The 24,283-nt window shown below is 41.7% G+C and overlaps 1 protein-coding gene and 1 non-coding gene across 17 annotated transcripts in view; both read right to left on the reverse strand.

Annotated features, from left to right (window-relative positions):
• LUC7L2 (LUC7 like 2, pre-mRNA splicing factor) overlaps positions 1-22,032 on the reverse strand; it is a 70,429-nt gene extending 48,397 nt beyond the window's left edge. For 3 of the 16 annotated variants that reach the window (XR_009565250.1, XM_060305241.1, XM_060305243.2), the window contains exons 1-3: positions 21,795-21,930; positions 21,342-21,666; positions 18,480-18,600 (exon numbers count right to left, since the gene is read on the reverse strand). Coding sequence is in view for 6 of the 16 variants with exons in the window: in XM_060305241.1 (XP_060161224.1) it covers positions 18,480-18,600; positions 21,342-21,560 (340 nt within the window). In the remaining 10 variants the exon portion in view is untranslated. Of the gene's footprint in view, positions 1-534; positions 660-5,743; positions 5,888-5,936; positions 6,021-6,978; positions 7,071-8,945; positions 9,384-18,479; positions 18,601-21,341; positions 21,667-21,794 lie in introns of those variants that run through there. The other 13 variants (XM_060305249.2, XM_060305246.2, XM_030853972.3 and 10 more) reach the window with 11 other exon arrangements.
• A 529-nt stretch (positions 22,033-22,561) lies between these two features.
• On the reverse strand, positions 22,562-22,634 carry TRNAR-CCU (transfer RNA arginine (anticodon CCU)). Its single transcript has one exon. It is a non-coding gene; the product is annotated as a tRNA-Arg (tRNA).
• Positions 22,635-24,283: the final 1,649 nt, after the last annotated feature.

The following is a 24,283-nucleotide window of genomic DNA, read 5'->3' on the forward strand; positions in this document are numbered from 1 at the left end:
CAGAAGAAATTTCCAAAACAAGTTCATTCTTGCTGAATATGACCAAAGATTAATAATGCTAAAATAATTTTTTAAATCTATCAGCCTACTTGTCTATGAAAATCCATATAAAAAAATAATAAGGAATGAGACTGGGAAACAGCCTTGGTAACAGGACGAAAAGCTCAGGGTCTTTAAGAGCTAACAGAATGGTGAAGGAAATGTGCAGAAAGAAATACTGAAGTAGCTACATTCCAAGGGCTCTATTCCACCCCTGCCACAACCCTATCTTCCCTCATTATACAAGCACAGAATCTTGGTCACTGGCAGGGCTCAACGCCATCACATTTCTTCCAGGGGGATATATGCTTTAGGAGATCAACATATTCCTCCTCTTAGATTTAAGACACACATTAGAAAAGCCTGAATAAACAGTTACCCACAAATTTAGTCCTAAAAGTGGATTATATACAATTTGTTTTATGGTATATGTCATAAAGGGAAGTCAGTCATTAAAAAGTTGCAGCCTGCTAAATTTCATATTTTGATACTTACTTGCAGAACTGCAATTCTGATACAATAATACTCCTACTCTGGATATCTGGTGCCTTCTATCATCCAGAACTTTTTATACACAAAATTAGAAGTAACGAAAGCTCTCTCTGGCTATGAGGAAATAGCTGAAAAGAACCAAAGAAAAAGTAATTGGCTGATTTGTCTATTAGAGACAAGTTCTCCATAGTTGGTGATAGCTATAAACGCTAAGCAGAGCCTCCCCAAATCTAAAACTAATGAAGAAATAAAAAGGAAAAATAAATAAGAATATCAAAGGACAGAGGCAACAGACAACTCAATGATAAAGGAAGTTAAAATGAAAAACAGAGATTACCATGAAGGAGACTGAGCCTTACAACTACTGAAACAACAGAGCAGGAAAACTGGAAAACCGTGACATAGTCACAAGAATTGCCTTTGGGGGAAAGGACTGAAACTGTGAAGGAGAACATGAGCGACTTCATTTGTAACACTTTACTTAATGAACAAATAACACTTGTTCTCCTATAGGTGTTTGGTGGTCTTTTATGTTTTTTAAAACTTTTTTCAAAATTAGACACCTATATGCAATCAGTATCACAGAATTTATCACTTAAAAATAAACGTAACTGGGCTTCCCTGGTGGCGCAGTGGTTGAGAGTCCGCCTGCCGATGCAGGGGACGTGGGTTCGTGCCCTGGTCCGGGAAGATCCCACATGCTGCGGAGCAGCTGGGCCCGTGAGCCATGGCCGCTGAGCCTGCGCATCCGGAGCCTGTGCTCCGCAACAGGAGGGGCCACAACAGAGAGAGGCCTGCGTACCGGTTAAAAAAAAAATAAAATAAAAATAAACGTAACTGTTCATGTGCAATCTTCACGCCCTACTGGACTTTCAGTCCCTCGAGAATTAGAGTCCTATGTCACTACTTTATTGCAGAGTCAAACGACAACAGAAGCAAGTACGTCCATAATCTCTAAGAAAAAGAAAGCAAGAAAAAAAGTGAAGCAACTCAACAACCTAGGGATATTCAGGTTCTAGTCCTATCAATTACTACACCCTAAAACACATCGGCCAGTATCAGAACACCACGTCTGGGGAAGTATTCCCTCTAATGCTATGAGGCAAATTAAATCATTTGATTTATTTTCATACCAGAATTTCTCAAAATTCTAAAATCTGAGGTGAATCAACTGTTTTTCTAGTAAGCATGCCTTGCTGGTTCCGGTCCATAATGCAGAATCACAGCACTTCCCCCCAGTTTCTAGTCCAGGGGTTTTCTTTGATAATCAGCTTTTCTCACAGCCAGCACCTTTCACAATCCCACTGTGGAAGAAGTTGGTGAAATCCTGCAGAATTGCTGACCACCATGGACCAAAACATTAATGGAAAGGTAAGATGAAGCTAAATACGTAATTTCATCCCAGAAGTCTAGATGGACCTCTCTGGGGACTTCTATATCTCTCCATCTCATGGGTGTGTATTTCTGTCTATTTCTAAGGAAAAGTCATTTCTACCCAGTGGCTTAGGTATATACAGTTCAAGCAGCTTTCCTTCCATATGAGCAACTAATACAGTATTTCCTAAAGTACAGGATTTGGACAAAAAATAATTTTAGATGTTATATGATTTCACCAACATGACATTTTAAACACCACTCAATCACTAGTGATTATTTATCATGATTAAGGCAAGAAAAAAGTTTCCACTTGGTGCTTAGTACGTACTTAATACAGCTAATGAGTTCTAATTTTTAGCATAGGGTAAGTGACAACAGACTCTAGTTATCTCATAACACCATGTTGTTTTCATTGTATTTATTTTTCTGGTGACATAAACTTTCATTTTAAAATTAGCTTAAATTTTCAGAAAGTGAGTTGACATAAAAAATTAAACAAAAAGAAAACAGGGTAAAAAATAGTACAGGTGATATATGTGATTTACATTTGGGAAACATTTATCCACAACAGAGTTTCTCAAACTTTTAATGTGCATCAGAGTCACATGAAAGGCTTCTTAAAACACAAATTGCTGGCCCCCATCCCCAGAACTTCTGATTTGGTAGGCCTGGGGTGGTACGTCCAAGAATATGTGTTTCTAACAAGTTTCCAGGCGATGCTAAGGTTGATGATCTGGGCACCACATTTTTGATAAACACTGATCTAGAACAATGGTCAAAAAGCTTTTTCTTAAAGGGCCAGATAGCAAATATTTTAAGCTTACCAGCTATATATCTCTGTTGCAACTACCCAACTCTGCTGTTGTAAGGCAAAGCAGCTACAGACAATATATACACAAATGGGCATGATTGTGTTCCAACAAAACTTTATTTACAAAAAGCAGGTGGGCCATAGTGCCAACCCTGATCTAAAACACACCCTCAAGTAACTGAAAAGTGTATATGGTATATCATAGTAGTAGGACAGAATATAGAAGCAGCTGAACAGCAAGGTGTATATATACTGTAGATACTATCCAATAAATATCCAACCTATTTTACTGAAAAGCAAAGCTTTGGAGAGTTTAACTCTGAAAGAGAAAACTGATGTCGGCAGAAACCTGAGGTCTCAAGAAAATAAAAACAATTTACCATGCATTCAGGAGACATAACAAAAGATTCAGCAAGGGCAGCTGGTTAAATTCTTTTCATGTTGAATCACAGAGGTCAACATCATTGCACATGGTTCACAACTAAATTAGAACATAAGGATCAGTATCTAGTAAGAGTATTTTAAGAAAAAAGTTTTGAAGACTCCTTTCTCTAGGCCATGTTAAATAGAAAAATATAACATTTATTCAGCTGATTGAGTTACATGTTACTTTCTAATGGCTTTGACTTCTCAGTCATAAGTTACTCAGTTAAAACAAAAACACTAAGCTGTAGCCAATTTCAGAGTTTTTACAAACTACTTTTCTCTCTATCCTCAGTAATCTTACAAAACTGATTAACTGATCTATTTTGGCCTTGCCTTCTAATTTCTATCCCAGCAGCTGCTAGTGTATGAGATCTTAAACTGAAAAGGAACAGAATGACTTTTTTGCAGGTGCTGAATCCATAAGATTCCTGTCATAAACTTACCCTCCCTCCCACTCCCTCATTCTTTCTCCCCAAAATGTTCTAACTTTCCTCATCTTCACAGTCTACAACTTCTCAGTAGACTGACTATTAAGTTGGGTATACAATCAATTATGTGTCCTCAATGAATATACTAACATTTCAAGCACCTTTCTGGAATTCCATTCTTGAGGAGTACCTGCTTCATTTATCTAGTCTTGGCCACACTTACTGTTTTAAGCCCTCTGCCTATCTTTGCAACCCCAAACTTGCCTGAACCATTAGGGACATCAAGCTTTAATGTTGATATGAACCACCTGGTACTGAAACCCTCACTAAACCTCACCCCCATCCATGAACCTACTTGCCCTTGACTTCTTGCTACCCATCTTGAACATGTAGCTCACTACCATTTATCCTTATATGACATCTAACCCAAACCAAATCAAAGTATTTACTTGCTGCTTATAAAGCTTATGGACTGACAGACAAAATGATTTTTCTTTGCTTTTATTTTTTTACCCGAAGCAAAAGAAATGTCTTAGAAGCATAGATTTACTTGAGGAGAGCTAAACAACTGTAGAGAATCCAAGAACAATGCAGAGTTGTCAGAGGTGATATTATTATCACCTGGGCTGTTCTGTAGACAAATAGCTTTCAGAGTTCAAAGTGAGTTAAAGTTTTTTTAAATGGATTCACTATGTGGGTGTTAACAGAGTTTTCAGTGTTTTGGTATGCCTGGACTTCCGATAAAATCAAATATTTACTAAAACTCTGTTTAAGTTTACGTTTAACTACTTAACCTTATGTTTGCTAAAATTTCTTATAATGTTAAAGAATTTACAAGCTCTAGAGTTAGATATAGCCCATAATTATTTAAAAAAATGTATATTTGCACATTAAAGGCTATGCCTCCTTCACTTAAAATGAACAATCCAAGTGGAATAGAAGAATGACTTACAACTGACCAAGAAATAAATATGATTCATTATGTTAATGAGAGAAAAAGAAAAGAAAATGCTCTCAGTGTTGATGACAAGTCAAGGAACACAGATTACAGTAAAGATGATTTTACGAAAAAAATCCACTGAAGAAAACGCTACTTCAATCGTTGATTCAATAATTTATTTTGCAGAAAGCCAGCGAGGTCATACTGTCCTATAGGTTCAACAGTTACATATCACTAAACTAGGTACTAGGTACAAGTAAATGATTTTCTGAACTGTATTTTCCTGGGTATCTCCTAGGATGCATATCCTTTTAATTTTACATCCCATAAACTACAACTACCATATATATACGTGATCAGCAAAAATATTAAATTATGACTAATGTACTCTATTAACTGAGCAAGAACATCATACGGTCAGAAGGATTACCATCAAAAACAGCTAAAATTATCTGAAAGCTTCAACTTCCCCTAACCATTCCCTAACCATAACGGACAACTAACTATGCTATAAAATTCTAATCTATAATCTGAATTCCATTAGTCTACTGGTTGTTTTTGAGGGCAGATGCCATTTCTGGCCTGGTGTAACCTTTTACGAGATGGTCTCTATTCCCATTTAAGGGTTATAAGCAATTAAGAGGTATTTAATCCCCAAAACTACCTTCTGTAACTTCTTTAGTTGCTAAACTTAGGATATAATCTAAATTCACACCCTCAATTTTGTTTAATTCCTATCCCTGGAACCTTGCAAGGCCTTTCTGGGGTCAGGGCCAGAGACTTCTCATAACTAAACTGCACTTGTTGGCAGAAGGGCTTTAGCTAAGGGACATCCTTCCAATTAAACCAACCCAACAAAAGTAACTACAGTCTGTGTGAGGACACTAGGTTCCTCCAACCATCACACAGACAATTCAGCTGAACTGCTGCTTGACTTCTCCTGTGCTGCTCCTCCCTGCTTTCAAATGGAGTATGTTCGGGGAAGACAACTTGCCCCTCTCCCTTCTATTAATGCTAACAACTAAAACAAAGGTAATTATAAAATTTAATGTATCTTAAACTTCAGACAAAATAAGATACTAATTTATACCTAGTTACGGTTCCTCCCTTTTAAAAAACTTAAAATATACTTATTTTTCAACATTTTTGAGGATAACATAGGAAATTACTTGGCTTCTCATTTAACAAATTATAGATTTAACTTGAGGCAAAAAAGGTTAAGTGACTTACCCAAAGTTACAATTAGAGGTACAGCTGGGGCTAGAAACCAGGTCTCCTGAGTCTCAGCCCAGTGCTCTTTTCCTTAGCCCATGATGCCTTATCAGAAAAATCCAAATACAGTCAGACCCCCAGTTACATGGGTATGAGTTACACTGATTCACATATACAAACTTTATATAGTGTGACCAATGTTTCAACTCACGCGGTACCCTGCTTCCATTTATGCAGTATGCCAGGCATCGGCACGATTTTCAGTGGCACACAGGCGGTTGCCACCACCAGGGCCCTAGGCAAAATTGCAAAGAAGGCAAAGTTTGTCTTTGGCCCTCCCACCTCCCTTATGCATTCCTCTCCCACCTCCTGGTCATCCCCCTGCCCAGCCTCCCAGCACCATCATGCTGCCCTCTGGTTGTCCAAAGCCTCCCACTTCCACCACTCACCCAGGACTGTCCTTTCTGGGAGTGCCCAGGGATCCAAAATTACCTCTCCATTTCACTACTAAAACTCCTATTTCTGAGAATTTCAGTAAAGTTTAGGTAATCTACATGATTAACCGACTTAAGTAATTCAAAGTAAGTTACATTTAACAGACTTAAATCTCCAAGGAGTTTAAAAAGAAACTAATTAAAAATTCTAATTTGGGGGAGGGGAAGAGGAAATAAATCTTTCATTAGGGGGGCAAAGAAGGTAAAAGAGAAAGTACTCTCAGCCTCCTGTGCCACTTCAGATTCCCTCACAGACAGGACACTAAGAGTTGAGGGGGTGGTTACTGCCACCCTGACAAAATGAGTGGTTGCTTTATAGTCAGTCTCTGGGATTCAAAAAAAAAAAAAATTGGACACAGCTGCTTTGAATACCCTCCTACCTACCTTTTCCATCTCTCTCCCACCTCTTGGATCCCCATTTCCACCTCTTAGTACCAAAGACACCCAACAGCATTCCCTGTAAGCTGTTCCTGTGTCCAATACAAAGCTTCCCATTATATGGTTTCAAATTACATGAGTTATTCAGGAAGGTATCCACGTCCCCCTATCCCTGGATAACTTCAAGTTGACTGTATGCTAAAAAAAAAAAAGTCCTAATTATTTAAAGGTCCTGAATCATAAGATGAAGTATGTAAACTCATTAACTATCTGGTAAGAAGGAAAAGAATACTCTGATTCTTGTCTTATATACATAAAATAACTAATTTGGGTATCTAAAAAAAATTCAGTTCTTTTCCTTGAAAGTAGTATGTTTCTTACTTCTGGCCCAACACAGCAGTGAAAATCCAGTCATTTCAGCTAAATAATATCGTGGACTTGTAAACATGGGTTCATTGGTAAATCCTCTTAGTCTGGAGGCAAAAAAAAGAAAAAAAAAAATCCAGTAACAGACACATAAAAATAAATTTATTTGTATACAAAGCAGAGTGGATTTTTAAGAAACCCAAGTGTCTGCTAATTACACAAATAGAGAAAAAATATATATGTACGTATATGTGTGTATGTGTATATATATATATACGTATACGCATACATATACACACACACACATTTTAATTCAGCTTTGCAATATTAGATTGGCTGCCTAGTTTGGAAATTTATCAGGTGATAGTAGTTACTCTGATCCAACTACCCTCCCAGTAAAATTAGGAAATTCAATCCATGCAGAAGGTACCCAAAACGGTACCCATCTAGGATTAAAAGGATCATGTAAAGTATGTCTTAAATGAAATGATTTCTATAATTTTACTACAAAGATTATTCTGTTAGGTAAGATTCTGGATTAAGTCCCTTCTCAATACCATATGTTATAAAAAACCATTCTTATCTAAAAGTGAAAAATGGTAACTGATAAGTTTCTCCAGTGGCATTTTTAATTAACGTTAACTTTCAAGGCTTTACTACACAAATGAAATTCATTTCCTTCCCAATCCTGCCTCCTCTCTACACAACCACAAATAGGTTTGCGATCTACACCTATTTTTCTATACGTTCTAGGAAGATACGTTCCAAATGTGGGTATTTATTACAACTGAACTAGGAACACTGAAAAACCATGCAAAGTATACACTGCTAAAACATTTGAATTCGATAAAATGTTTTACGCACATATTTTGCTGCAAAGCATTCAAGGAAATTATAATAGCGACTGCTAAAAAGTTGAGTGTGCCTTTTCTCTTACATCAAACAATTTAAATAACTTGTCAAAAAAAAGCATTTCTTTAATGGCTAAGAAACTATTTGCCTGAACAAGCAACATACAAAAATGAGCAAGTATTGGCTTTGTCTTTAAGAGAAAAAGTAGTGAACTAGACCCTTCCTCCATATTAGCATGGATTTGAGTCGAATATCAAAGAGTACATTACTAATTATCACCACCAAAAAAGCATCAGCATTTCATCTTATCTAGAAATTCTCTATGACAAAAAGCTATCCAGCCATTAGTGGTTTTCTATACAAGCTCTAACCTAAGCGCCTAAAAGGATCGTTGTTTCCCCTCAATTCTACTTCACTGGGCACCACATTTTCAAAATGGTTCTATTCGGGGCACAAGCAAGGTTTGTCAATATTTACTGAACAAAGCCTCTATTAAATTGTCTAACAAAATGGAGGTCTCTCGGAAAAAAACAGGCCGTAACATCCTTCTTTTCACAAAATGGGCCAAACACACCCGCTTCAAGAAACCATGGTTTGGGTCAGATTTTCCCATAAGAATGGTTGTTTCATCCCTGGGACTGGATTCCTAGTAAAGGTTTTCTCCGGACCCAGGTAAGGGGGTGGTTGATGGGGGCCAGTTCTCCCTGGATACTCTGGAAGGCGGCGACGAGGACTGATCCCAAAGCTCTGGGTTAAGGAATTAGTTCAGGGGGCGGAGGCTTTAGCGGTCCGCAGGTACCTAATCAGCGACAAAACAGGCCGCCCGCCTACGCAAAAGAGACGTGGGCTGTCCCGTCCCAGCCAAGTCAACACTCAAGGCTCAAACTCTCCTTTCGGCCTCCAGGCCCCGCCTGACCCCATTGGCAGCAGTTCCCGCCAATCCGCTCGGTCGCCGCCCCCCAGGCCCGCCTGCCCAGCCCTGATTGGATGGGACGGGAGCCGGGACCTCGTGTTACCAATCTAGGAGCCCCTTACTCAGCCACACACACAAGCCCAGGTGCGCCCGCGGAGACCCTTCCCTCGCCTTCCCCATCCCTTCCCCCACCCCCAGGGCACTGGCAGAGACTTACCGTCCCGGGAGGTGCCCATCAACTGGTCCAGCATCGCGCGCATCTGGGCCTGCGCCGACATGGCGGCGGCGTAGCGAGCGGACGGACGGGGGTGGGGCGCAGACCGGGCCCTCTCGGGCGGGGGGACAAGGGGAAGGGGTGGGGGAAGGTGAGACGCTGTCTCGGTTGCCGCCGCTGCCTCGAGGCGTGCGGAAAAGAGAGCTGGAGGGGTTGCAGGAGAGTCCGGGCTGCGCTCCTCACGACGACGCGTACGTGGAAGGCAGCAGCCCCCGAAAGCGACCCTCGTTCCCTCACTCTCCGTCGGGTTCCTGGGACAGAAGCAATACCGGCTAACCAAGCTCTCGTCTCCAACACTGCCACCCGCCAGAAGACGTCAACCCCCCCTTCAAGCTCTGACGCCGCTCGCCGCCACCGTCACCGCGACGTGAGCGCGCACGCTCCTCGCGCTTAGTCGTTTCCCGCGGGGGCTCCACCAACTAGCGTCCAACTGTATTTGCTCCGCCCGCCCCGTGCGGGAGGGGTTCCACCCTAACGGCTCTCGGGCGCGTGCACGCGGGCCTCTCCCGCCCCAGCCCTCCAGATCTCGCGAGACTCTGGTGCCTCAACGGACCCTAGAGCCGGATCCGCCCCGGGCGCGAAAACGCTCCAGGCTGCAGGTCTGCTAGGGCAGCGTTGCACGCTGTGCTGGCTAACCAGCCCAAGCTAGCTAGTGTGCCAGAGGGTTAGCCCGAGTCTAAAGTAAGTAGAGACCATACCCGTCCTTTCGACGGAGGTTAGCAGTCTTAGGAGCTAATCCGGGCGTATTCCTGACGAATATTCATTGACCGATTAACTCGTTTTCAAGGGCCCACCTGAAAATCGTGTAGCCTCGACTCCTTTCTCACTGCTGCCCGACCCTCTACAGAAGGAGCCCTGGATATCTGACAGCTGGGTCATCTTCCTTAATCTATGCAAGGAGGCTTTAAGCACCCCCAACTGGAATAAATCAGGTTCAGGAAATAACGCCTGAAATTACTGCACTACGAAACAGGCCACCTACCCCATTCGGATTTGTCATCGTTACTTATATATATAGCAGGAAGCTGTTAGTCTAAATTAGAAGCTATAAAAGTTAAGCAGTATTCTAACAAAGGAAAGGAGGTCATCTTGTAGAGAATTTTTTTCCTGCTTGAGAGCTAAATTTGAAGGATAAGGCCTTTTCAGTGTATCAGCAGCCCTGACAACAGAAAAGCAAGCCTGTGGGTTCTTAGCTTGCCATCACCCTGCATTCCAGATGTAGGTCGACCGATTACTAACTGTGGGGACATGCAGCGATTTATTTCTTAATCTCATGTCTAATGAAGATACATACCTTATAGCACTGTTGTGAGGACTAAATGAGCTAGCAGAAAATCCTAGCCCAGAGCCTTGCCCTGAGGTTTTAACTTTTTTTTTGTAAAATATTAATTCCTTAAGATGAGACATAGGTACTTTGCAAGGAAATAATGGTAAACTTTTTTGTTTCATTAAGATTTTATATACATTGTCTTGGAACTTATAATTTAATATCAACATCAGTAAAAAATTTACGTAAAATAACAATCATAGTACCAAGATCCTTTTTTTCTTTTTGGCTGCACTGCGCTGTTTGAGGGATCTTAGTTCCCTGGCCAGGGATGGCACCTGTGCCCTGCCAGTGAAAGCACCGAGTCCTAACCACTGGACCACCAGGGAATTCCCCCAAGATCCCTTTAAATGCATACTGGGCCAACAAAAATCTTAGAATCATCCTAGTGTTTAGTAACTGACCAGATAGTTTCCCACCAGTTATTCAGAGAACTGAAAATTCAAACAACTCCAATATTTGGAATATCATCCTTTGAAAACTACTTACAATAAAAGAAAAATTTACAAATTAATATGTCTGAGAGGAATGCCCTATTACATATACAATACCCTTAGGAGGAAAATACACTAAAATGTTGAAATGTTATGTGTCAGTGAAGAGATTTTAGTTCTTGTCCCTCTCTTACTTTCTACCTTTCTGGTTGCTTACATTTTAGATGTATCTCTTATTTTAAAACAACCGTTTTTTTTTCCAATAGTCTGATATTCACTGTCTTTTAATTGAAGCATTTAATCATTCATATTCATGTAATTACACATGTGCTTGAGTTTAAAGCTCTTATTTTGTCTATTTGTCTCACCTGTTTTATGTTTAATTTTCTCTCCTTTCTTGTCTGCCTTTTAATCATTTCATTTTTTCCCCTTCTAGTAGTTTGAAAATTTTAGTCTGTTTTTATTCTTTTAGCAGTTACCCTAGAAGTTATAAGGGGCGTTTTTAATGTATCAAAGTCTTTACACTTCCCCCAGAGAGATAATACAGAGAACCTAGAAAACTAACTCCATTTAACCTCTTCCCAAGATACATGCTCTTGTTAAGCATGTGTTTTAGTTCTTTACTGTTTTGTTTTTTTGGCCGCACCCCGCAGCTTGTGGGATCTTAGTTCCCCAACTATGGATGGAACTCAGGCCCACGGCAGTGAAAGTGCAGAGTCCTAACCATTGGACCGCCAGGGAATTCCCAGTTCTTTATGTTTTTTAAAACCAAGTTTCATATAATCGATGTTTGTTTATTTACCACTCTGCTTTCTTTCTGGAATCTCTGCCTTTCCATCTGGGGTCATTTCCCTTGTGTCTGATGTTTAAACTTTAGAACAGGAGTCAGCAATATACAATTGACCCATCAAATCCAGCCCATTGCCAATTTTTGTGAATAGTTTCATTGGAATACCACCAGGCTTACTGATTTGTTATTGTCTGTGGTTTTTTTGCACTACAACAGCAAAGTTGAGTGGTTGTGACAGATACCATACCCTATGGCCTGCAAGACTAAAATATTTACTATCTAGCTTTTTAGGGAAGTTTGCCTACCCTGCCTCAGGGTTTGCTTTAGTGTTGGCCTGCTGGTAAGGAACTCTTCCATTGTTGTTGATCTGAAAAGACCTTTATTTTGCCTTTCTCAATTCTAGATGGATATTCTAGGTTGGAAGTTATTTTCTTTCAGCACATAGATTCTATCATTCTGCAGCCTTCGTTGCTCCTGGGAAGTCAGTTCTCAGTCTGTCACTCCTTTGAAGACAGCTGGCTGCTTTCAAATTTTGTTCTTTTTGCCTGTGGTTTTCTGCAACTTACTATGATGTATCTGGGTGTGGATTTATTTTTATTTATTCTGCTTGAGATTCACTGAGCTTTTAGAATCTGTGAACTGACATCTATCAATTCCAGGAAATTTTTAGCTATTCTCAAATACTGTCATTCATCAACTTCTGGACCTCCAAATAAAGTTTTCACTGTTTCCTCTATGTCTCTTTACTCTCTTCACATTTTCCACCTTGTCTTGCCAAGCTACCTTCTTGACGCTTTTTTCCTGACAAATTTATGGTTCACACTAATCTCCCTTCCAGTGTGTCTAGTCTGTTGTTAAACCCATCCATTAAATTCTTTAGTTTTTCAGTTCTAGAATTTGTATTTGGTTTTTCAAATCTAAGTCATTTTTTATAGTTTCTGGTTCCTTGATGAAATTCCCAAGGTTGGCTGTTCTTTGACCCTAGTGATCATAATTGTTTTGTAATCTGAGTTTGCTAATTATAATATCTGATGTTTTCTGTGTTTCTGTTTCTGTTGTCTATTTCCTGGTTTTCACTTATGGGGTCTTGTTTTCTTCTGTGTCTAGTTATCTTTGTGTGCTGAACATGTATATGAAAAACTATGTGTAGGCATAATATAAGCCCTAAGTAGGGCTTAATGCTATCTTTCTCCAGAGAGGATTTTTATTTTTCTCTGATAGTAACTTGAAGTACTTGTCAAGGATCACCGTGATACAAATTCAATGCTTTAATTTCCCTTGGCACCAAAATGGCAAAAATATGGTCTGAAAGCCTGGCAAGGGCTTTTTTAATTTCCAGTTCAAACTTGAGGGTGAACTCCAGGGTCCTAGTTTAAAGTGAGTGTGAGCCCACCTTGGTGGGCCCTGGACTTTGTCTTTTGCCTCACTAGCCCTATAATCCCACCAAAAATACAGGTCAGTTTCAATACTGAAGCTATTGCTACTAAACTGGCAAATGCCCTGAAGCCAAAAATGTGCCTTTGTGTGCTGCACTTACTTTTCTTGGTTCTTGTGTTCTAAGATTTGGCCTAGTATTTCCCTACTTATCTTAATAGCTCTTTAATGATTTTAAGAATTAAAAAAAAAATTTCATCCACGTTTTTTAGCTGTCTTCAACAGAAGGGTTAATCCAAATTACCTAGACTATCATTAACAGAAGTTTGTTCTCTTTGTTTGTAAACTTTTTTTAATTTTTAAAATTTAGTAACTCTTATCTGAAAAAACAAAAACCTCTGTGAATATGTCTTTGTGTACATTCTAGCAATGATATCCATTCCTTCAGGAATAAGGTCTCATAAGGAAACAGGAACTTATAAGAACAGTATATACTCTTAATCTATACATGCTAGAAACTAGGTAATTAAAAATTAGAATAGGTACAAGTAGCATACATTTTGCTAGCCATCCAGAGCAGACAACTCTGCATTTTACTGTAATTTATAAACTAATATAGTAAATAAATAAAGGCTATATAGTAAAATTTAATACTGCAATTATCGTTGGGGCATGAGTACATACCTAACATCAAATTTTATAAACATGGTTCCTGTTAATTTAAATGTAGATTAAAAAATTCAAATTCTGGGGGACTTCCCTTATGGTCCTGTGGTTAGGACTCCACACTTCCACTGCAGCGGGCATGGGTTTGAGCCCTGGTCGGGGAACTAACATCCCGCAAGCCACACGCAGCAGAATGTTGAAAGAAAGCCGTGGCTCCTAGAACCAAATTTCGGTATGGCTAGACTGTCAAATGTAAGGGGAGTAGAGATGTGGCTCAAGATATTTGGCAAGGGCCAGATCCTGCAGGCCCTTGTTAAAGTTTAACTTGAAGGGTTGTAAGCTGGAGAGAGACAAGATCAGATCTGTACATAGTGGAATATGGATTGATTGAAGAGCACAATTTGGATTTAACGAGAGCAATTAGGGAGGGCAGTGGTTCAGAGAAGAGATGCAGGAGATAAGAGGTCTGCGCTAGGGTAGCAGCAATAGCGAGTCAAGATTCTTAGGAGGTAAAATCTAATTTAGCGATTAGTTAGCTGAGGATGTGAAGAAAAGGAAGCAGTCTCGAATAACTCAGATTTCTAAGTGGCTAAGTGAGAATGTCAATGAACTAACAGGGAACACCAGGGATTTTATGGGGGAAGAAGGAGTTTCCATTTTAGATGCACTGAATTTTCTTTTTTTTCTTTTTTTTTTTAATGGTACACGGGCCTCCCACCGCTGCGGCCCCCCCGCCACGGAGCACAGGCTCCAGACGCGCAGGCCCAGCCGCTCCGCGGCACGCGGGACCCTCCCGGACCGGGGCACGAACCCGCGCCCCCCGCATCGGCAGGCAGACTCCCAACCACTGCGCCACCAGGGAAGCCCGATGCACTGAATTTGAGATGCCTCTGAGTCACCTAAGTGGTGGTGTCTGGCCGCTGGACGGGTCTATAGTTTGGCAGGGGGGGCTGGACTGGAGTTAGCCTGTTGATGATAATTAAAGCCTTGGAATGTAGGTGATCACCCAGGGAAAGCATGTAGAGTGTGAGATAAGGACCTAGGTCTGAACATGAGGAACACCAACATATAAGCGATACACAGAAGAGGAAACTGAAGACAAATGGCTACAATGAAAGAAGAAAGCAGAGAATGTATCATGAAAGCCAAGAGAAAAGGAAGGAAAGGTTAACAGTGGCAAATACTCCCTACAAGTCAGCAAGAGAAGGAATGATCCATTGGGTTTAGTGGCATGAAGGTCATTTGTAAATTTGCAAGGCAGTTCTAATAGAGGGCGAAAAACCAGACTGCAGTGGATTAAGAATGAATGGTCATGGGCTTCCCTGGTGGCGCAGTGGTTGAGAGTCCGCCTGCCGATGCAGGGGACACGGGTTCATGCCCCAGTCCGGGAGGATCCCACATGCCGCGGAGCGGCTGGGTCCGTGAGCCATGACCGCTGAGCCTGCGCGTCCGGAGCCTGTGCTCCGCAACTGGAGAGGCCCCGGAGAGGCCGCGGCAGTGAGAGGCCCGCGTACAAAAAAAAAAAAAAAAACAATAAATGGTCATGAAAAATGCAGAAAATGGGTACATGAAACAACATGGATTATTAACCTCAAAATCTGTACGCTGAGCAAAAGAAGCCAACTCAAAAGAGTAAATACTATATGACTGCATTTGGAGGAAATACTTGAACAGGCCAAACTAATCTATGATTACAGCAAGCAGGTCAGTGGTTGCCTAGGACTAGGTGTGCGGAAGGGGGGGTTGTCTGCAAATGGGCACAAGGGAAATTTTGGGGTGCAATGAAAATGTTCTATAGCTTTATTGGTGTGGTTATTACACAGATGCGTTCATTTGTCATTATTCATTCACCTGTATATTTATTATATGTACATTATACCTCAATATAAGTTTAAAAAATGTGGGGACTTCCCTGGCAGTCCAGTGGTTAAGACTTTGCCTTCCAAGATGACTAATAAGAAAATAAATAAATAAATAAACATTAAAAAAAAAAAGACTTTGCCTTCCAATGAAGGGGGTGCGGGTTCTATCCCTGGTCGGGGAGTTAAGGTCCCACATGCCTCGCGGCCAAAAAACCAAAACATAAAACAGAAGCAATATTGTAACAAATTCAATAAAGACTTTAAAAAAGAAATGTAGAAAATGAAAATTCACTCAATCCACTGAATAAATTCATTCAATTCATTGAATACATTCAATTTGTTTGCAAAGAGGAATGAGTTAGAAGATAGGAGCTGAAAAGATATTTGAGTTAAAGCTGAGTACAACTGACCCTTGGACAACATGTGTTTGAACTGTGCTGGTCCACTTATACGTGGATTTTTTCAATAATAAATACCAAAGTACTACCCGACCCGCAGTTGGTTGCATCTGCAGATGCAGAACCGTGGAGGGCAGACTATAAATTAAACTCAGAGTTTTGACTCTGTGGAGGATTGGCGCCCTTAATCCCCCAAATTGCTCAAGGGTCAACTATAGTTGTTTTTAGATGGAAGAGGCTTGAGCACATTTAAATACTAATAGAATTCAGTGAGAGGAAGCAGCTGAAGTTAAAGGACAGTCAGAAGAGACAGCAAAGGAATGTGATAAAGCACATACCACATCAAAAACTACAGTGAGTTAACACAGTGCCAAAACCTCAGGAGTCCCTACTTTTAGGACATTCCCAGTATAGAAAGTTTATCACTAATACAGTCAATTCCGTCTATTTCTAACATTGAGTTCACCTAATTCTGGGTGGTAAGACCATTGATAGGAGGTCCAGGTTATTATATAAGGACAGAAATGGCCTGAGCAAATCATTTAAACCATGGGAAATAAGTTGTCTGTATTTCAGAAGACTGGTGGCAATAGGGCTTAGAGGAAGGGTTCATGATGAAAGAATAAGGGTGCGGTGGTTTAAGAAGAAAACAAGTTTTTCTTTTTTGTCAGGCACTTATGTACTGTGCAAATGTTTTATGTAAACATTAGTCTCACTTATTACAACCACCTTGTTGGCATTCTCATTCTACAGAAGAGGGAACAAGCTCAGGACAACTAACCTACCCAAGATCACACAGCTGGTAAATGATAAAGATGGGATTAAAGCCTAGGTCTATATGACTGCAAGCCCGTAAGTATTTCTTACCCTTTTCGGCAGTTCTGCCTCAAATCTCTTTCTTTAAAAACGTTATGGGAATTCCCTGGCAGTCCAGTGGCTAGGACTCAGCGCTTTCACTGCTGTGGCCTGGGTTCAGTCCCTATTCGGGGAACTAAGATCCCACAAGCTGCTCGGCTCGGCCAGAAAAAAAGTTATTTGTTATATACACAATATTTTAACTAAAGGAATCAAAACATCAATCTATCCTAATCCTTTTGCTTTCTTCATCTTAGCAAAGTAAAACATCTTCAGATAACAATATACCCATGTCCATGAAATAACATAGGGGGAAATAGTATGTTAAACATTTTTATTTTTTTGATCAGTTCAATTGAACAAATGCTTGTTTTGACCTCTTAATACTATTATTCTAATGTTAATCTCTTAGAAGAGATGATGTTTTGAAGTGCTTGGAGTATTTTTGTTCAGATTTTTCTCCTAGTGAGTAGAACTGAGCCTTGCATTCAAAACACTGACTGAATAATTGTCTATGTAAGTCACTGTGGAAGACGCTTTATAGACTACAAAAATGAATGAGACAGCATCCTTACTCTAAAGGAGCTGACAGTCCAGGGAAAAAGAGATTATACGTCTACAATTATAATACCAGAAGAAACTGACATATACCACAAAGGGGGCACAGATAAAGAACTATTGGTAGTTCACAGAGAATTTTTATTTGTGGAATTTAGGGCTTTAGAGGCAAGGGGACCACTTATGAGTCTAGTTTAATAGTTCAGCCAAAAGATTTCCAGTGCTTCAACTAGGACAGAGACAGTGATGCTAACAGTTCTTGCAAAAGCAGAACTTACTGACTGGATCTGGAGAGTGAAGAGAAAGAGAAATACAGAATGAAGCCCAAGTTCTTGACTTGGTCAGCCAAGTGCATTATGGAGCCCTTCACCCTGAGACAGAATTCAGAAGGAAGAGCAATTTGACATGGAAGGCAGACGGCAGAAGCGGAGCGGTCAGTGTGCTCATTCCATTGCCCTCTCCCTGGCCTTCCTGCAGCCTGCAGATGAGTGGTGGCCATGTTCTTATACCTAAGGGTCAACTCTGTCAGGCTTGGGAGATAACAGCCCCCCACTGTCTTGTTGACCTTAATTCAACCCACATCTTTATAAATATCCCTTCATTAACTCTCCTCAGTAACCCTGTATGAGTGTGCCATCTGTTTCCTACCAGGACCTTAACATCATATTTGTGTACTTAGATAAAAGGTATATATGTATAATTGTTTGTTTATGCATAGGAAACATCTAGAAACATGCCCACCAAACTGTTAGTAATCGTTACCACCTGGTAATGGGGTTGGGAGAGGGGAGGGAGGGACAAGGGAAAAGGTAAGAGGGCTTTATTTTATGTCTGTACCATTTGAATTCCTTAATAGGCTGTATTACTTTTTAAATTAAAAAGAAAACTAAAGAGTTTTAAAAGTAAATCAAGAACATCAAGCAGCCTAGTGTAGGAACTTCAGAAAATTCACTGAGAGTAAAGATGAAACCTCCCTAAGAAAACCTCAGTCAACAAAATTTCAGAGAAATTCAGTCAACAAAATTTCAGAGAAAACCCCTAAACTTTAAAAAAAATTTAATGATAAATACATATTGATAGAAATTATTAAATTCTTGTATGAAGGCAGCATCCAAGGAATCTCTCCATTTTCATGGCTCCCAGCCCTTCCCTCCAGGCTGTTGGGGCAACTTGAGACCCACTAAGCCAGCCGACTCCTCCACTGAGCGCTCACCCTTGCCATGAAATTCCTGGTGAAGGGCCACATGTTCTCGGATGCTGCGCAGAAGGCAGAGATAGGTGGCAGCTTGGAAATGAAGCTCATGCTGGGCTCTGCACAACTTCTCACTGGTGACCTGGAGAAGTAGCAAGGTCAGATATTCTATTAACAGCCCAGCTGCAGATACAGGTCCACAGAGAAAGTTTTATTAAACAAGCATTCTCTAGAATGAAAGTAAATGCAGAGGACATACAAACATGTGTTTGTGTATACTTAATAACATATATAAAGGCACTCTGTACATATATAGAGGCACTCTGTACATATATAGAGGCACTCTGTAACTGTTGATGATTAGGAAAGCTGGCACCTGTTAATCAAAGAGGAATTTTACAAAGAGTTTCACTGAAGCATTTCATCATGTCCTCAAATTTTAATACTGGAAAAAAGTTTATCTCTTGGTTCAACACCCTCATTTAACGAATGAGGGAACTAAAGCCCAGAGAGGCTCTATGGTTGGTTAATGGCAGAGATGGGGAATATAGTCAGGTCACTGATCATTAACGTCACCTAAGGAATAAAATACAGAACTTTCTCCCCTTCAAACAAATGAAGGGCTGCTTTATTTTATGTGACTGTGGACTTCGGTTAATATGGCATATGCCTTTCATTTCAATGAAAATTAAAAACTTATTTTTCTGAAAAATAGCTTTGTCCTCACCATTAACAAAATGAAGGTTTTATAAATAAAAGTAATATGCATATGTTCATACTACTTAATTATACTCGCTCTCACAATTTACTTATTCATCTGAAAAATCTGTATTCTGATGACCTTTAGAAGCTGGAAATGTCATATCCATTCCAAAGTGACTACAAACTTTGTTTTTTCTTCATCATAATTAACTTCCAGATTAAATTAGTACACAGACTTTACTTGACTAGTTTTATGTTCTGAGGCTGTGAGAAAGGGAAAGGAAAGGTAAGACAAAGATGTGTGCATAGCCTCAAATGACTTAAGGAGCCCTGTTCAAGTGTGGATTAATCTTTGGGCACCACTGCCTACATGTCTCTCTTTGACCTTTCTTTACTTGAATATCTAGGTTTGGAATCTGAAAACTAGAATGTGTGCTTTAAGATTTGCAGATCACATATATGAAAATGGCACCTATAAGCTGCTCAAAAATAAAATTCATCTGCTTTAATCAATTTAACTTTTTATAATTAAAAATTTATGAGTGACCAACACTAATGTCAAGCATCAACAAAGGGTAACATTCATTTCTATTATATAAGTCTAAATTGATAGAATTTGAAACAGGAATTCTATGTTAGTATAGGACAGAACGTAACTGATCTTGATTCAGCCTGAGTCAGAGGAGTCAGGAGAGAAGCATCAGCAATATTACATAGTAAATGAACCACAAGAGACCAAGAGATCTAATGAAATAGAAAATTGTATTTTCTCTATGGAGAAAGGGGAGATCCCTCCCTAACTGAATCCCTTCAGCCTAGGGAGAGGAGAGAGAAAATGGGCATAGATTATTGAGTTAGCTCTGAGCCAGCAGGAAATAGAACCCTTCCCCATATCCTCATATGCATTTCACAGAGTGGTGTTTCTGGAATTTTTAGCATGAATTTCAGGTGTATTTCCAAGGAATTTCAGAGCCATTACCAAGGCCTTCTCAAGGGCAATAATGTTGCCTCCATTAGGTACAACTATAATCATGTCACCTTAAAAATCTTAAGAGTGACTTCCCATTACATTTCCAATAAAGTTTAAATTGCTGCCTACCACCTACCTCATCTTCCTCCACGTCATCCACCACACCCTAAACCTTAGCAGCTCTCACCTGTCAGTTCCTCCACCTCTGGGCTTTCAGTTATGCACCTTCTTTACTTGGACCTCATCTTCCCCAACCCCCATTTACTTGCTAACTCGAATTTATTCTTCAAGTCCCTGGTTAATGAATTTCCTCCTGAAAGCCTACCCCGTCTGTATGCCAGGACCCCTGTTGTCTATTTACTCCCTTAGCACTTGTTTATTCTAAGTCCTTGGTTATATGGCTCCTCGGGTGGATTGTAAGCTTCTTAAAAGACAGCACCCATGTGGCTCTTATTCGTCGTTCTTAGCCAAGTTCCTAACAGTCCCTAATATTGTGACCTTTTAAAAATTAGTTGAGGGCTTCCCTGGTGGCGCAGTGGTTGAGAATCCGCCTGCTGATGGAGGGGCTACGGGTTCTTGCCCCGGTCCGGGAAGATCCCACATGCCGCGGAGCGGCTGGGCCCGTGAGCCATGGCCGCTGGACCTGCGCGTCCAGGGCCTGTGCTCCGCGGCGGGAAGTGCCACAGCAGTGAGAGGCCCGCATACCGCAAAAAAAAAAATAAAAAAATTAGTGGAAGTTTAGTTCTAACATTTTGCATTCTAACTTCCATGGTTCAGAAAATCAAGAGTTAGGATGACGGTTCTCCCCTTTCCCACACTGCTCAAAAGACGCTAAGTTTCCTTTGCTAAAGCCCAAGCTGACTCTCCAATTTATATTTCTGAGAAAGGCTGCAACGTCTTTCCAAGCCAGATCAGGAACTCTAGAGTCAGCAATTAAATGGAAGACTCTTATTTGGGAACCGAGTAACCTAGAGCCTAGCTGTTCCTATACATGTGCTTGTACAGGTCAACTGTCCCCGAGCCTCAGTTGCCCCTTTTGAAGAAAGAAACTATCTTCCATCCGATCTTGCCTAAGGGGTAGAAGGAGTGCGGATTTCACAAAGGGATTTTCCAAGAATGACGGCCTCCCATATGTACATATTTATCTACTACAGGCGGAAAAACTGTTGTCTGGTCACATATCGCGTTAATGTTGTAACTCACAGTACCACCTCACTAGAGGTTTCTAGTTCAGCTCTGCAAGGCACCATTCCCCGAAGCGGCGTAGTCCTGCTTTTCAAGAAGCGCCCAATATTTCCTCTCTGCATCAAAAACCGGTTCCCAGAATAGCTCTCCTCCGGGAAGGAGAGTGTTGGGTAGATGCTGTGGCCTGGGACTCTACACTCTCCACCAAGGACATCTTTTTTCTTGTCCCTCTCTATTTCCGCCATTTCACTTCCTTCTCACTTTCCCCTCCACACAGGCCAAAGACAGCCAATGAAATCCTCAGGGACGGCTCCACCCCAGGATGACTTTGCCTTCCCGCCGGTCCTCGATCTGTTTGGAGGGAACCAGAGCCTCAGAAAGGAGGGCTAAGGCCAGGCGCGCTCCACCCTGCCCAGACCCGACTCTCCCTCCCTTCCCGGGAAAGGGACGCTGGAGCCCCCGGACACGGGCTTCCGTACCCGATGTGCACGGAAAGCCTTCACGAGGTACCGATAGGCCGGGGTGTGGCGATAGGGTCGGCCTGTGGCCGCGTTCAAGTAGCGCAACTCTCGGAGAAGGCCTCGCCAAGTACGCAGCGGTGACCCCAAGGCCGCCATTTTCCCGTCGTCCGAGCTTGGCGCGGGACGGCGCCCTACTCCCCTCTTACTCCCTCACCACCCCCTTGCTCAGCCGCTTAATGGTACGGTCGGAACCAGACTGCCGGCTTCCCCTATCGACTGCAGGACAGTGGAATGTCTCACTTCCCTTCTTTGCGGAGCGTTATTAATCGAACACCGAGCGGCGTCCTAAGGTGTTAAGACAAAAGCAAACGAAAGCCGAGTGTAACTGAAGAGCCTGAAGACAGGCCGGGCAAGGGAAAAGAAGGTCCTAGTTCCTTTCCTGACTGCGTCATTTCAGACGCCATTCGGTGACAGACCATTGACTGAAGAAAATGAGGGCACGTCGGAAGTGGGTGTCAATTTGAAATAGAAAACTTTGAGAAGATTTTATGTCTAGAGGGGATGTCAAAATTCAACGTACTGACTTAGCAGAAATCTTAATGGGGTTACGGCTCAGAAGGGAATGGGAGTATGTTGATTCTCGCAAACTGTAGCCTCACACCTAGAAAAACCACGCATACATTTTCCATCTTTAAAGAGTAAAATTAAGTTAGTATTTTTCGCTATAATTGTTTAAGAAGGAGGAAAGGTAAAAAGTTTTATTATTTTAAAGGCAAAAGTATAGTCACCCCAGATGGGACTCGAACCCACAATCCCTGGCTTAGGAGGCCAATGCCTTATCCATTAGGCCACTGGGGCTTCGGTGAATAATATGCTCAAACAGCGTATTCAATTTTTTTCCTCCTTGGTACGTCATCGTCATCTCAACTTCTTTTTAACCTATCCTAGGAAACTACACTTAGTACCATTAATGAGGTGCGAGGCATGCTGGGAGTTGTAGTTAAGAGAACAAATATCCGCCTCACAGCTCCAAAGGTTTTACCCTCGAAGCAGCACCGATGCGCCGGACGGAGATCGGGCACGCGCACGGTTTTGCGTACGCGTTTCCTACGCGGTAGCTGCTGCGCCTGCGCAAAAGCGCGCATACGACGTCGCGGAGCCGAGTGCACTGGGCACGCTAGCCGAATCTCCCAGATTCGCCCGCTGAGCTTGTGTTTCGTTGGGGTTTCACCGGAAACAGCCGGCCCCTTCCGGTGTTGCGGCTTTCCGGACTTGGCTTGGCTGCATCCTGCCATTAGGGGGCGTGCGTAGCGGTCATTTTATTTCCGGTTGAAACACAGGCCATTTCCGCAGAGCAAGTGGCCAGTTAGAAACGGTTATCTTGCCTTCTGAATTGGCAGGTTAGTGGTAAACATGGGATAGCAGGGAATTAGAATTAGTTAATTCACTAGGAATTAGTTAATTATAAACAATTAGGAGTTAATTTTCTGTTTCTTTTCCTATTTGAATAAATTGGACAAGTCACTTCTGAGTCTCAGCGGACTAACCCCTTGCTTAAAATCTCGCAGTGGCTCCCCGTTGCCCGTAAGGTAAATTTCAGACCACTGGACCCTACCTAAATTGACCCTTGCCTGTGTCTTAACCTTCATCTCCTCTCACCCTCTGCTCAGTGTAGCCGAACTTCTCTGTCTTCCTCTCCACATTTTTTAAATAGATTTATTTAATTAATTTTGTTTGTTTTTGGCTGCATTGCGTCTTTGTTGCTGCATGCGGTCTTTCTCTAGTTGCGGCGAGCGGAGGCTACTCTTCGTTGCGGTGCGCGGGCTTTCATTGCGGTGGCTTTTCTTGTGGAGCACGGGCTCTAGGCGCGTGGGCTTCAGTAGTTGTGGCTCGTGGGCTCAGTAGTTGTGGCTCGCAGGCTCTAGAGTGCAGGCTCAGTAGTTATGGCACACGGGCTCAGTAGTTGTGGTTCATGGGGTCTAGAGTGCAGGCTCAGTAGTTGTGGCACACGGGCTCAGTAGTTGTGGCTCGCGGGCTCTAGAGCACAGGCTCAGTAGTTGTGGCACACGGGCTTAGTTGCTCTGCAGCATGTGGGATCTTCCAGGACCAGGCAAGCCCCCCCTCCACATTTTGTGTTATTCCCTTTGCCTGAATCTTAACCATTCGCATTAATACTCCTATTTACCTTTTGGGCTTCAAGTTTCCTCGGGAAGTCTAGGTCAGACACGTCTCCAGGCCCTTATGGTCAGCATGGCAAAGTTAAAATGATTCACTTCACCTCCTGTGGGCTCCTCTAGATTCTCTATGTAATCTTACCTTTTACGAGCTATATCACCTGTGTCTCAGCTTCATCATCTTCCTCACAAGCCAAGATGCAACTGCACAGACTCCGGACTCCCCATTCTCATGGGGCTCTCTTCATAGGTCCGTCTCAGGGTTCACCAGCTCTAGCTGTGCCAACTTTGATCAATTTTTCACGTGGGCTGGAATCCTGATACTTCCAGAAT

This window comes from Globicephala melas, chromosome 9 (genome assembly GCF_963455315.2).
Source record: "Globicephala melas chromosome 9, mGloMel1.2, whole genome shotgun sequence".
In the NCBI taxonomy this organism is placed as follows: Eukaryota; Metazoa; Chordata; class Mammalia; order Artiodactyla; family Delphinidae; genus Globicephala; species Globicephala melas.